Raw genomic sequence first — 15,563 nt, forward strand, 5'->3', positions numbered from 1 at the left:
AATGTCAGTTTCAGTGCAGCTTCAAAGAGCTCTACATGATCCCAGACGAGGAATAAGAGTCTTATCTAGCGAAACAATCATTTTCTAAAAAATTAAAAAAAAAAAAAAAACTTTTTAACCACAAATGCTCATCTTGCACTGCTCTGTGATGCGCCACACATTACGTAATCACGTTGGAAAGGTCACGCATGATGTAGGCGAAAGTACCGCGGTAGGGCGAAAAACTCCATCTCATTTTCTCCTCCAACTTCAAAATCGTCCAACATCGTTGTTTTACCTTTTTTTGTAAAGGCTGTTTGACTTAGTCTTTGCACGTTCACTTTGTAAACGCTTGCTTCGTACTTTCGCCTAAATCACGCGTGACCTTTCCAACGTGATTACATAATGCATGGCGCATCGCATCGCAGTACAAGACGAGCATTTGTGGTTAAAAAGTATCAAAATTTTATTTTTTTAAGAAAATGATGATCGTTTCTCTAGATAAGACCCTTATTCCTCGTCTGGGATCATGTAGAGCTCTTTGAAGCTGCACTGAAACTGACATATGGACCTTCAACCCATTGGTCCCTGTTGAAGTCCACTATATGGAGAAAAATCCTTGAATGTTTTCCTCAAAAACCTTAATTTCTTTTCGACTGAAGAAAGAAAGACATAAATATCTCGGATGACATGGGGGTGAGTAAATTATCAGGAAATTTTAATCCTTAAAGTGAATTGTTAAATGACACCACAAACTGCTGTTGTTTGTGACATGTCAGTGAGTCAATGACAGAAATGTAATTATTCCTCATAAAAGCCCTACATTTTGCTCATAACAGAGACAGTGTTTCTCTCTTTCACCTATAACTCGCAAGTTTCTTCAGTCTTTCTCAGTCTCCCCCATACACCTCCTCTCTCTGTTTCTACAGATGGTTAGGCCCTACGGATCACGCTGTCACAGTTCATCTCCTCTCGTGTGTCTGACAGCACGCCTGATCCTCCAGGAAGGGCTCAACCCCCCCTACAAACACACTGACATTTCTCAAAGGACCTGTGCTCATAAACACTCACAAACCATCTCCCCCTCTCTCTATCTGATATGCAGAGGGGTAAACGTGACACATATCGGTCACTGGGATCCTTCGGTGATGTGATGACATTAGCTACTTCCAGATTAAACCATGTATTTAATGTACCCAAAACATGGTGGACTTCCATTGTGCAAAATAATACAAACATTTTTAGTTTTCTATATCAAAATGAGCATTTTAATTCATTTTTGTAAAAAGGATCTAATAAAACTTTATTTTACAGTGTCCTTGTTACAAGTTACATGCAATTACTATAGTAATAACTATAAATTGTGCAATTAATGTAGTGAATTAATATTACTCAGTATTGAAATGTAACAATAAAGTGTAACCAAAGATCCTTAAAACAAACAAAACAATAAATTTTGCATAATATTCAGCATAGATTGAGCTGAATAATGACACTATTGTCTTCTGTACAGCTGCTTTACAGCTCAAACTGAATTTGGTTTCATAATTAGTGAATTTTTCACCATTTTTAAAAACATTAACACTGTTGTTTTCCTGTTTATTAATGCAAAGCTGCTTTAAAACAATATGTGCTATATATATAAATGTGACTTGACAGCATAATTTTGTCAATGGAATAAAAATATGTAATTTAATTCAAATTGTTAATTATTTTAATTCAAGATGCGCTCGCTGACAACAAGTCTTAATATATTATGCAATTTTGCTTCTCAAATAAATTTATGCTTATTTAGATTTGTAAATGGTATATTTTGCAGTGTCGTTGTTACATGTTACATGTACTTACTATAATAATAACAGTAAATTATGCATAATTAACCCTAAACTAAACCCTAATCCTTATAGTAAGTACATGTTGTTAATTAATATTACTCAGAACTTAAATTACTTAATTACACTGTAACAAGGACACCTTAAAATATATATTTTTGCAGCCTTTATTAACAATTAAACTTTATTAAATCCTAAACTCTATTTCATACTGTAAACAAATGCTTATAAATAAAAAACAGATAAATAAACAAAACATTTTGACATATATAATTAACTTTACGATTTGAATAAATGAAAAAAAAAAAAAAGTACTTGATAAAAAATTTGACAAAACCGTTTCAGTTTTTTTGCTGACTACTGTACAACATCATATCTATTTCCTCAGAGACAAACCATGAACTTCTCACAGAGATGTCGTTTTTAACTATTGCAGTCGTGAGTGAATTTTGTGGCTAGTTTGCGTTAAAGATATTAAATTATGTAGGTTGTGGAGAGAGACCACTGCATTACACTTGAGAACCACAGACGGACCTGACCGCAAAAACACTGATGAGAACAATACTGAAACATCTCAACGATACGGAGAAGTGAAGTCTTTTAGATTATTCAGAAAGCTTATTTTTCATAGCTACTTTCAAGCTTTCTCCATCCAAACCACATATATGTTATCAATGATTGATGGAGGCTGGCCTTTATTTACCGATCTGTCATGCACTGTTAGCGGTGCACATTAAAACTTGATTCTGCAGCTTTATGCTCGTCTACAGACACAAACTGGGTCAAACCGCAAATGCAGAGAGAGAGTTAGAGACAGAGGGAAGTCCATAAAGTACGCCGCAAGGTTCTGCAAAGTTTCTGATGGTGAAATTTCACTCCTGACAAACTGAAGAAATAGTTCACCCATAAATCAATAATTTACTCACTTTCATGTCGTATCCAAACCCGTATGATATATGACATATTTTAAACAATATTCTAGCTGCTCTCTGCCTTAGAATAAAAGTGAATGGCGAAAAATATATGATGATTTTTAAGTGAACTATCGCTTTAATTGCTGCACTGTTGGTTTAACTTAAAGTAAGTTACCTGGTTGCATTAAAATTTTGAGTTCACTGAAATTAAAAATTTGAGTTAATACAATGAAAGAGATTTAATCAACAGAAACTCAAAATATTATGTTATCTGAACCAAATTAATTATCTAAGTTGATTTGACAAAAGAAAAAAGTGATAAATCATGAAAATTATTTTTACAGTGTATGAATTGCTGTTAAATTTGCAAGTTTATATTTGATTATTATTTATAATAAATCAGCATTATTATTATTTTTTTATTAAATATTTATTTAATTTAATCCAATTTTGAAGTAATTAAATTAAATTAAATAAGGTTTAATGTTATTTGCTATTAAAACCTTTTTTCACTGCTTTTGGCAATACAATATTTAATTTAATGTAATTTTTTATTTAAATGTGGTTTTAAAAACCGTTTTGCACTGTTTTTGCCAATATAATATTTAATTTAATTTTTAACTTAAATACAATTTTATATTAATTGTTTTTTAAAACTTTTTTGCACTGCTTTTGGCAATACATTATTTAATTTAATGTATTTTTTTTTTTTATTTAAATATGGTTTTATTTTAAAAACCTTTTTGCACTGCTTTTGCCAATATAATATTTAATTTAATTTTTAACTTAAATACAGTTTTATATTAATTGTTTTTTAAAACTTTTTTTGCACTGCTTTTGGCAATACAATATTTAAATTAATGTATTTTTTTATTTTAAAAACTTTTTTGCATTGCTTTTGCAATATAATATTGAATTTAATTGTTAACTTAAACACAGTGTTATATAAATTGTTTTTTTTTATATACATATACATATATACACACATATATATATATATATCAACTTTTTTGCACTGCTTTTGGCAATACAAATGAACAGTTCTTGTTACAGCAATAAACTATAACTGAAATAAGTGCTGCATTAAGGCTGCTAAAGTTTCCATCAGTGACTTTAAATTGCACTGCGGCCCAATTAAGCAAACTGTCCCGCCACAGCGAGGCTGAAGTGTCTCGACTTCTCCTTAATGGACTGAACCGGGCAGGTTTCCTAATTTGGACCCACTTGAGCTTGTGCCAATAGCAGGGGAGGCAGGAGGGGCCTGTGCCTGATTGTACTGCCCCAAGGCATCCCTCCTAGAGAATATATATATCTGCCTCTCTCTCTTGTTCATCCATGTGTGTATGTGTGTGTGTGTGCGCGCATGCATCTCTCTCCCCTCATAAAACACCCGAACGCACATCACCGGCCGCCTCTGGAACACAACATGACACAGACGCGCAGCAGGTAAGTCAAGCCGTTATCTGCGGATAAAAGTTATCATGGCGTAAGTTTGAAGCAGATTAATCGCTTTATGTGTAGTTAGGGTGATTGTGAGGCGGAACTGAACATCTCAAATGCAGTGTTGTGCATCAGAATTACTGAGATGAACTACTGAGATGCCAATCAAATGAGTCTTGATTAACTTTTTTTTTTAAACGAAGCTGTTTGTGATGTTATTATGTGACGTGAAAATATGTAATCTATATGATATGCTACTAAATGTGTAAAATAGACAGCAGGGAGAGTTGTTGCATGTGTAATACAGTAAGGTTTTGAGTAAAAAGTCCAATTACACAATCTAGGAGTGGTTTTGTGCGTTGGTTTCATTTGTATAGTTCAAAACTGTCTTAAAATAGAATAATTGTGTAAATTCTATGTGCAAAACTACAATTCCATAGTTGTCGTAGGTCTCGTGAGCAACTGAATAATTAAATTATGCTTGGACAAAAGTCAATTCTAAGCAAAAAGTGTTCTTAAGGTTTTTTTTAACATTAATGTTTGGTTATATGGGGGCAAGATGTCACATCTGTTTCAAATGTTGCAATTGCGTAGAATTAAGTACAATATTTGTATCTTTTTTCTGCTGTTTCATTAATTGTTTTGCATTTCATGCTTGTCTTTCTGTTTAAATTTTGCTATAATAATCTATTATAGGCTGTTTAATGGCAGGTTTCATTGTGACAACTTACCCCATTTAGCAAAACAACATGCCCTGCCACAAAAGGTCAACTTGTGTTCAATGAACTTTGTCTTTTTCTATAGGCAATAATAGCTTTTTTAGGCATTTATACAAAAAAAATATTAAAAATAATTACTTTTAAAAATCCTTTTACTAGAAATATTTACTCAATTTAATAGTGTGTCTTTGAAAGGATGCTATACGTAAAGATATGAAATACCAAATAAAAAAATGATATGACATTGTTAATAAATAGATGAAATTGGCCACCCTGGCCTTTAAAACATAATACAGAATTTCTAAAATAACACCTAATTTTTTATTAATTCATTTTAATTAATAATTAACAATATAAAAATGTATTATTGTAACCAATCACATGCTTGAGATAGAGAGACGTTTGCACATTGGAGAGATTGTCATTTAACATTAAATGTAGACTAATACTTAAATCAAATATGACAGAAAGTTGAAATTAATTTTAGACACTTGTTTATTTTCCAGATCCTTCATAAAGAGTCAAATTGAGAAAACTTCAAGTGTCATGAACTACTGTGGAGGTACGAGCTACACACACACACACAACCTATTCACACACGTGCAGTGCTTCATATAATTCACACAAAGAAAGTCTAAAATAATGTTCTAATTTCAAATAAGAGCCATTTAAAACTTATTAAATCTATTACAGCCAATATATCTTAAAGAGACAATTTGCTTTTCAATCAATCCATCTGTTTAGTTCGCTGTTGCCCTGCGTTTGTGTGTGTTCTTAGTTTTTGGATTCCACCACAGCATGTCGATGCTTTTAGCAAACGTCCTTATTTAAGCGAGACAATACATATTTAACACACAACGATCCATGCGAGTGTCATTGGCCAGCGTCCGAACGAACCCTGAGGGCCTTAAAACTGACACACGCATGCACACCACAAAGAATGTCCCGCAGTAAGAACAACTCTAAAATAATTTTATTGATTAACACTAACAGCAGCATTTGATGTCCGGTTAAAACCAGAGAACGGGTTGAGGAGGGGGGCATAACTGCAATATGACCAAAACACGCACACAATGCATACGCTGTTAAAATACTGCCAGGATTTACAGAAAGTTGCAGAAGTGATTTCATTATTTCTTTGAGTGCTGTAATAGATGAAAGTTTGGTGAAATTCCTCGCCACTCGTCGTCTTTAAACCGAAATCACTTCGGGCTCTCGTTGTCTCAACACCCCGAGATACGAGCGATAAAACTCATGCCTCACAGCGGGACATTTCATCTTTCTCTTAATTTCCTGCTTCATTTTCTTCTCTTTTCATTCTCTCTTTCTACCCAAAGGAAAATGCCAGGAGCAAAAAATAAATAATCAAGAATAAAGAATATTTTTATCATAACAGAGAGGCATTTGAGTGATATCACAGCCTTTTAATTACACCATTATTTAATTGCTTTCACCATCTCCTATTCCTCATGCTTTTATTAATAACAAAAATTATTAGTTAAATTGCATCAGTGTAGTTGGTTCTTTCTGAAAGACTGTAGATGTAAAAATTAAATGTTGCTAATTAAATAGTTTTGAATTGTACAATAGTTTTGTTTGAACTAAATTGCAATACAATTCGAAGGTTGTATTTTATATAATCATAGCTCATATTAGAGTTAATTCTGATGAAAAATATTTCAAAAGTTTAAAAATATATATAGAAACATGTCTTTCTAATATCTTTAAAAAGATGTATTTTAGGCATATTTATCTAGATATAAATACTTTTTCATGAAGAAGGTCAATACAAAATGGAGGACTTTTAGTTGTTCTATAAAAGGTAATAAAATAAGTACACTGTAAAAATTAATTGTTGGTTTAACTTAAAAAAGTAAGTTACCTGATTGCCTTAATATTTTGAGTTCATTGAAATTAAAAATTTGAGTTAATACAATGAAGGCGATTGGTTTAATCAACAGAAAGTCAAAATATTATGTTATCTGAACCACATTAATTATATAAGTTGATTTGACAAAAGAAAAAATGTTGTGATAAATTATGAAAATTATTTTTTACAGTGTTTGTAATATAATAAAAATATAAATATAATACATTAATTAAATGAATTAGTATAATTATTATAACATATAGCATATGATCATTTGAAAACCAATGATCAGATCATCTTTTGTACTCTGGGGGCATATTATGTGAAGTTAAATCTTTTAAGACTTGATAATAGATTTTACTCTGAAAAGTAAATCTTTAGAAAAAAAGTAACGCTTTAGAATTTTGGGGGGAAAAAAGAACTCAAAGAATGACATTTCCTCTGCTTTGATACATTCAAAATGCAGTAATTCCTTTAGAACTTCTTTGATTGGAAATACAAAGAAAGAGTGAAACACACAGAGGTTGAAGAACATAAAAACAGTAGACATGCAGTGTAACGTACGAGAGAGACAGATGATGGTGGTGGACAGACTGATAGAGTGGGCAAAAGAGCAGTCAATCTGCCTTGACCCACATTCTTCCGCTAACGATGCCTCGCGGGCGTGATGCCAATCTCTCATTAACACACATACACACGGGCAGCCTCGCGTCCCTCTGCCCTTTGTCAGGATGTGCCTATAGCTGACCTTCAGGGTCCTGCTGTAAATACTACACTGAACATGAGAGCCGCGCACAGGTGCAGCCCCCTCCAGAAACACACACACCTCGCTGGTGCAACCCTGGACATAATGAAAGGTGGCAGATAGAGGACTTTCAGGAGTTCTGAGAAAACCATCATCATCTCTTATCTTTGTTAAAGTCTGTGAAATCACTTTCTTACAACACATATTCTGGGGCTTATTGTGAACGATTCATCAGAGCACAATCTTTTACTCTTCTGATGTCATTAAGCCGTCTTATTTTTCAACCACCTGTCAAACAGAGACACTTTTCACTATCCAATCAATTCATAATTAATAAAACATTATTAATCTTACATTAATTCTCACCGAGTATCCAGTAAGACATTACAAAATTAAAACGGGTTTTTAAACACTATAGTTTCACATTGACTTTACCTGACAATCTTTTAAATCTGATTCTGACCATTAAAATAAATATTTCTTTTTCTACTGTTGTCTTTGTTTAATAATATTTTAAACGATTAAATATAATATTTTAAAATATTATTTAATTATTAAAATATTTTGTTTACCTGTAATAATATTCTGAATTATTAAATACAATAATTTAGAATATTATTAAATTATTAAAGTAATAATATTTTGTTTCATAATGATCTGAATAATTAAAAATAATTATTTCAAATATTAATAAATTATTAAAGTAATAATATTTTTTATAACAATCTGAATTAAATATAATAATTTAAAATATTATTAAATTGATACAGTAATAATATTTTGCTTAATAATATTGCAAATTATTATATATAATCATTTAAAATATTATTAAATTATTATAATATTTGTTTAACAATATTCTAGATGATTAAAGGGGTGGTTGATTAAGATTTCACTTTTTTAACTTTAGTTAGTGTGTAATGTTGCTGTTTGAGCATAAACAACATCTGCAAAGTTACGACGCTCAAAGTTCAATGCAAAGGGAGATATTTTCTTTTAAAGAATTCACTGTTTAAAGACTACAACACACGGCTGGTAGGGACTACAACGAGCTTCTTCCCGGGTTAGTGACATCACAAACCCTAAAATTTACATAAACCCCACCCCCGAGAACACGCAACAAAGGGGGCGAGGTCATGTTGGGCTGCTTTAGAGAAGAGGAAGAGTTGTTGTAGTAGAGTGTTTTTGTCATGCCATCATTTTACGCCGGCCTGCTTCACAAACGAGAGTTAATTCAACGCTGGATTTGCACAAAAGTTTAACATGACGGCACATGCTAGTCGATGAGTTGAATCAACTCCACAGCAACTACATAAATTTATCCACTAACCATTCAGAAATGTCCAGTTGTGTTCTAAAAGTTGTAACTTCTTCCTGAGTCTCTCCATCAGTGTCCGACTCCAGTTTGAACAATGTAAGGCTGAACACCGTTACTAACATTACAGCGTGAGATTCTCCAGCTTTGCTGTTGTTGAGCAACCGAAGCGCGAGCTGTTAAAGCTCCGCCCTCTTCTGGAAAGGGGGCCGGGAGCAGCAGCTCATTTGCATTTAAAGGGACACACACAAAAACGGCATGTTTTTGCTCACACCCAAATAGGGTCAAATTTGACAAGCTATAATAAATGATCTGTGGGGTATTTTGAGCTGAAACTTCACAGACACTTTCTGGAGACACCAGAGACTTATATTACATCTTGTGAAAAGGGAATTAATTAACAATATTTTATTATAAAAAGTTTAATCATATATTTTCTTGATTTTCTCAACAGCTAAAATCTGATGGCTGAGTTCCTGCATAATCCCAGTCCTGACCAAACACGAGTTTATAGTTCACACACAATTCATCCTACAAACACACACTCAATGTAAACCTGTCCTCAAACACACACATAAACAAACACACAAGCTCCTCAGAAATTTAGCTTTGAGACAAAACCTGTTTTCATATCTGGGACTGATTCAGATCACACCATGTCTAAGGAAGACTGTAAGGTGGGCTGTAAACACAAGGAACGCAAGCCCAAAAAGCCGCACTACATCCCGCGACCGTGGGGCAAACCCTACAACTACAAATGCTTCCAGTGCCCGTTCACGTGCATGGAGAAATCCCACCTGTACAACCACATGAAGTACAGCCTGTGCAAAAACTCCCTGTCGTTGCTCATTGAGTCCGACTGGCCGTATAAAAAAGACCAACTCCGGCTCCAGCAAGGAGGCGTTCGCTCCCGTAGCCCCGCTAAGGGTCACTCTGAGCAGGCCGCGACGTTGGACGAGCCCTCGCATTCGGCGGCGAGTCTGGAGGTCGAGGAGGCTGAGAAGAGAGAAGCGGAAAGAGAAGCGGAGAAAGATGACGACGTAATGGAGACAAACGGCTCAGCGGTTACGAGTCCCGAACCTGCGGAAACCAGAGGAAGTAAACGTTCAAAGCAAGAAGCCGAACTCGTGATGGCGGACGTGTTTTCACTCGAGGAGCAGCTTTTGCGAGCACGCTCAGTGGAGGTAGAGTCAAAACTGCGACACTATAGGCTGTCTAAAACATGTCTGTCTGGATCAGCAGCGTTGCTTTCGGAGCAATGGCGCATCCTTAGCAATCAGACTTCTGGTGCAAAGCCCAAATCAGACCCTGTGGCCTCTTCATTGCCCTGTTACCCTCCACCGGCGTCAACGGGTCAACTTGAATGCCCCGACACAACGGGTTTCAATCTGTCTTTGCTTGGTGTTGGATACCCACTGGCTCCTGGACTCCTTTCATACCTAAACCCGGCACTCACGACAGCAAGCACAGCGACCACAACCGCACCACTGCCCTTCTTAGCATCAACCGCGCAGCTCACCCATGCGCAAAGACACTCAGAGCGACCTCTACTTCCTCCTCACCTGTATTATCCCTTTCTGTGTGAGCACACCTTCGGTACAACGCCCTCCTCAACGTCCTCCGAGACAAGTAAACTCATCAAACCGCCCACCGTAAGCCTGCCGCAGCCTTCGTACCCTCCCAAACTAAACCTGTGGAAGGTTCCGGCCCTGCGGCCCAGCCAGACCTCGCCCGCGGCCTGGGTGTCTCCCACATGTTCCTCCCCGGAGCCGAGCCATGCCGTAAAGGAGAGGATGCGATCGATAGAAGGAAAGACAGGCTGGCAGCAGGACGCTTCCTTCATCAGAGAGCAAAGTCTGAAGAGAACGGCAGCATCCTTGGACTCCCATGGTGCACCAGGGGAGAAGAAACAAGCACTTGAGTTTGCCCTTGACTCTCTGAAAAACACTCACAAGTCTGCGTCCATCGCCTCCCTGATGTCCAGCAGGCTGCCTATACACAACAGGTAAGAAAAGAACCCTAAAAATGATAACACTTGAATATGGAAGCTTGTTTCCGCCACTAAATAAAAAATAAATAAATAAAAGGTAATTGCGACTTTTTATTTCACAATTTTTTTATTTCACAATTCTCTGACTTTATTTCTCAGAATTGCGAAATATAAACTCAATTGCATGTTATAATGTGCAAATGTGAGGTTTTTATAAACTCGCAATTCTGACTTTATAACTCGTAATTCTGAGAAAAAATTGTGATATAAAGTCGCAATTCTGACTTTTTTTCATATTATAATATTTCAATATTTCATATTTTTTTCATTGCATATTATAACATGCAATTGCAAGTCTATATTTCATAATTCTGACTTTATAACTCTCAATTTTCACGTTATATCTCGCAATTCTGAGAAAAAAAGTCAGAATTGTGAGATATAAAGTCGCAATTACATTTTTTATTTCATGGCGGAAACAAGCTTCCATACTTAAAGCCTATGAAGCCTGTTGTATAATAATAAATAAATAAATAAATAAATTATATATATATATATATATATATATATATATATATATATATATATATATATATATATATAAAAGAGTTTTTATAAACTCGCAATTCTGACTTTTTTTTTCTCACAACTGCAAGAAAAAAAAAAATACATATATAAATATATATATATATATAAATAATATATATATACTCAGAACCACAAAGTGTGAATTTATATATATATATATATATATATACACAGATGCATTTCGTCTGAGTATTGTTTCTGTCTATGTATTACACACCCAGGACAAAGTTGATGAATGGTATTTAGATACAATTAAACTGTGTTTTCACAGCCCCCGCAGTGACGTCTCGTCCCCGCTGCATATGTCTGAACAGCTGGAGGCGAGACAGAGAGGAATGGAGAGAGACGCGGACCCGGCAGCTGCTCTCCTGCAGGATTTCTCCACATTACTGCAGCAGTACCAGAACACGGAGCAGCGCGCCGCATCGCTGCCTGAGCAGTGCCACCTGTGGGCTCACCTGGGAAAGATCCGTTCGGAGCTGTCGCATATTCAACAGGCGCTGGAGCGCACGGCTCGCTCCAACGAAGGGCCGCTCGACCTATCCGTCAAAAAAGACCCTGCAGGAATCACAAACGCGCACGGAGATGTCAGCGGAAGAGGCGTTTTAGGAGAAACAAAAGACACGGGAGATGAAAACTGCTCAGAGACCGAGGAAGAAGAGGAGGAGGAGGAAGATAAAGATGACAGAGACATGGTGGAACGAGGAAGCAGTGTTAAAGAAAGGCAGAAGTGCTCTCTGGACGCGCTGATGAAACTGAATCCGTCCCAGGTGCCCGTGGTGAAGACAGAGGTGCTGTCCGACGGCGGGCTGGCCATACGGGCCGGGACCGCTGAAGCTCTGTGGCACAGCAGAACCACAAAGTGTGAAGCCGACTCAAGTGTCCTTCTCTGCTCCAAAACACCCAACAGACCTCCGTCCATTCAACATCTGGACACGCTGTGTCCAACAAGCCCGTTAACAACCACCGACACGATGGTGTAGCGAACATGACATGAACTTAAAGTACATAATTTACATATGTTCACTACCAGACAAATGTTTGGACACACGTGACTGACACTTCATGTTTCTAATAATCTTAAACAATTTGATCTAAAGGCTTCTATTGTGAAGCCTTAACATTCAAAAGTTTGGGGTCAGTGAGATTTTGTTGTTGTTGTTGTTGAAAGAAATTAATACTTTTATTCAGCAAGGATGCTTTCAATTGATCAAAAATGACAATAAAGACATTTATAATGTTACAAAAGATTTATATTTCAAATAAATGCTCTTTTGAAACTTACTATTCATTAAAGAATCCTGAAAAAAAATAACACAATTTGCATAAAAATATGCTGCAGCACAACTATTTTCAATACTGATAATAATATAAAATGTTTCTTGAGCAACAAATCAGCATATTAGAATGATTTCTGAAGGATCATGTGACACTGAAGACTGGAGTAATGATGCTGAAAATTCAGATTTGATCACAGGAATAAATAGTTAGAAAATAGTTATTTTTAATTTTAATAATATTTCACAATATTACAGTTTTTACTGTATTTTTGATCAAATAAATGCAGCCTTGGTGAGCAGAAGACATAAAAATCTTACTTACTCCAAACTTTTGAACAATAGTGTATTAACATGTTATATACAACCATATACAAAATAAATGGTAGAAAAGACTATGAAATAGTCTGATATGAAATATCAAGTAAAGCGAAGACAAAAATCAAGCACCTTATGCCAAAATGAGCTGATGGAGAAGGATAAAATACATGCACTGACTTAATGATTATTTAAATTAAAATCCAGTTACAGGGCGAAATTATTAAGGGTCAAGGAACTACAACTGTATTTATTTAATGTATATGTTTGTAATTTATTAATTACATTTTCTGACATATTTGGCACATATTTATTTTATTTGGTCACACTTTAGTTTAGGGTCCAATTCTCACTATTAACTAAGACTTTTGCCTCAATAAACTCCTAATTAATTACTGCTACAGTTAGTAAGGTATTTGTTAAATTTAGGTATTGGGTAAGATTATGGGATGTAGAATATGGTCATGCAGAATAAGGCATTAATATGTGCTTTATAAGTACTAATAAACAGCCAATATCCTAGTAATATGCATGCTAATAAGCAGCTATTAATGAAAATTGGACCCTAAACTAAAGTGTTACCATTTATTTATTTATTTAGCATTTTATTTCTCAGTTCTTCCATGTTTATGTGTTTTAAGACTTCTTCTCTTCTGTAAATAATCAACATTTTAAATAAGATAATCTAAAGAGATGATTGTTTCACATAATAAAACACTGCAAATCTCACATTATTGATTCATCAGTGTTCATTTAAGATGCTTGAAAATCTGTACATAAAACATCCTGCAATAAAATTGTCAAATTATATTAGCGCTTGTGTGAATTTTCTGCATTGTAAGACAGCGGTGGAGGAAAAGATTTAGGTGAGGTGTGGTAAACACACAGAATAAATACTAATGGACAGTTTAGGTTAATGTTTCGGTTAGGAGGGTTCAGGATGTCGGGTAAAGAGGTTTGAGTTAATGCATGGTGATACGGTGCTTACAGGTGTACAGTATTGGTCGTGATGTGTTGCTCTGCTGTGGTAAAGGTGAACTCTGACCGTGAGCCGTACCTGAGCACAAGCTCCTCCACAGTCCACACTGAAAGGTCAAAGCTCCAGGGATGAGGTCCAGACAGAAGCAGTGAGCATCAGACACCTGACCCGACCCTCTCGCACCTGAAAGGTCACCTGCCACAAACACAAGTGTCAAAGTGTAGCTGGGGATCACAGAGAGGTCAAACACAGATGCCATCCATGATTATTATTATTATTATGAATCTGGTGTCAGAGAAGATTTCTTACTTTTATTTTTAAAGTCTCAATTATGTTTAACCTTGGAACAATTATTAACTACAGCAAATGTAAAATAACTATAACTGATTTGACATTTGCCAAGATAAATTGGGATGGAAGCATAATACAACAAACTTTTAAAAAAAAAATCTAAAAAAAAATACTGAATTATAATAAATAAATAACTGTTTATTGTTCTCTTTGTGGTTTTAAATTGATAAAATAAACATAATAAGAATATGATTGCTAATTATTATTTTTTAATTCTCTAAAATTCTATAATGAATACATTTCAATAACAAAGAATCGTCCACCAATTAAATAAAATAATTATAGAGAACCATAATCTGGTATAGAAGAACCTTTTATAGTAAAAAGTAATGCCGTGGGATCAGAAAATGTAGATTAAAATATATAAATATAGCCATACATAAGATAGTGCCCACAACGTAAACTAATTTGCCGCGCATTTTAACAGCAAACATGTAAAATACACGTAAAAAGTGGTACAACAAAATTTTATCAACCTGATGTTTTCCCCTTTGGTTTTTAGGGTATTATTTAGTAATTCTGGGATAATAATTAGTCTTTACAACCTTCCTGAGGTAAATATTTATCACTCTTACTTACCTGTCTGCACGATGCAGGTTGTGAATATGTAAAGCTCAATCGCGCCCTCTAGTGAACATGAAGTGAAGCGGTCCAGCATTTGCTCATGTTTCAGATGTATTTTCTGAAAGTATCATATATGAAACGGTTTAATTATACGCTACAACAGTATCTATAACTTTAAATATCTATACACGCCTTTGCGTGACTCTATGCGACTCTACATTTCTAAAAAAAAATTCCAAGTTTCCAATATCACGTCAACCGCGTTTCATACAGTGAAATTAGAGCATCAGTTTGTTACCACACGAGACGACAACCATTAGAAGCACATCTCTGACACAGGGCTTTCAGTTTTTCGACATTATTGTGTGATCTACGCATTGTTTAAGTCGGTTTTTTTCAGTCACCTGGTTATTCCACAACAGTGCTGTAGAGGGCGCTGCAGATATTTACCTGCGCTCACCCCTAGTACAACCCTCATTTCCGGTGGACTTTTAGAAAAAAAAAAATACACTTTTCACACTCTCACTAGTTTACTTAATTTGTCTACTGACTATAAACATTCACCACAGGGGAATTGTGTCGTATTTTGTCGTTTTTTTCGAAGAACATTTTCACCAAACTGTCATTTCCACCACATCTAAAATTATGAATACGTTCTGAGAGGATACTCCTTGACTAATTA

At 35.1% G+C, this 15,563-nt stretch overlaps 1 protein-coding gene across 1 annotated transcript; it reads left to right on the plus strand.

Annotated features, from left to right (window-relative positions):
- Positions 1 to 4,089: 4,089 nt before the first annotated feature.
- Positions 4,090 to 13,739, plus strand: prr35 (proline rich 35). The gene is made up of 4 exons (XM_051882077.1): positions 4,090 to 4,171; positions 5,391 to 5,446; positions 9,269 to 10,819; positions 11,664 to 13,739. Exons 3-4 carry the CDS (start codon positions 9,471 to 9,473, stop codon positions 12,373 to 12,375), a joined length of 2,061 nt encoding a protein of 686 aa, XP_051738037.1. The 5' UTR covers positions 4,090 to 4,171; positions 5,391 to 5,446; positions 9,269 to 9,470; the 3' UTR covers positions 12,376 to 13,739.
- Positions 13,740 to 15,563: the final 1,824 nt, after the last annotated feature.

The sequence above is a fragment of the Ctenopharyngodon idella genome, chromosome 23, assembly GCF_019924925.1.
Source record: "Ctenopharyngodon idella isolate HZGC_01 chromosome 23, HZGC01, whole genome shotgun sequence".
In the NCBI taxonomy this organism is placed as follows: Eukaryota; Metazoa; Chordata; class Actinopteri; order Cypriniformes; family Xenocyprididae; genus Ctenopharyngodon; species Ctenopharyngodon idella.

Excerpts from the sequence above, each read along its gene's own strand:
- prr35 (XM_051882077.1), top strand. The coding sequence starts at position 9,471 with ATGTCTAAGGAAGACTGTAAGGTGGGCTGTAAACACAAGGAACGCAAG. Across the intron at positions 10,820-11,663 it reads AGGCTGCCTATACACAACAG|CCCCCGCAGTGACGTCTCGT; the intron begins GTAAGAAAAGAA and ends GTGTTTTCACAG.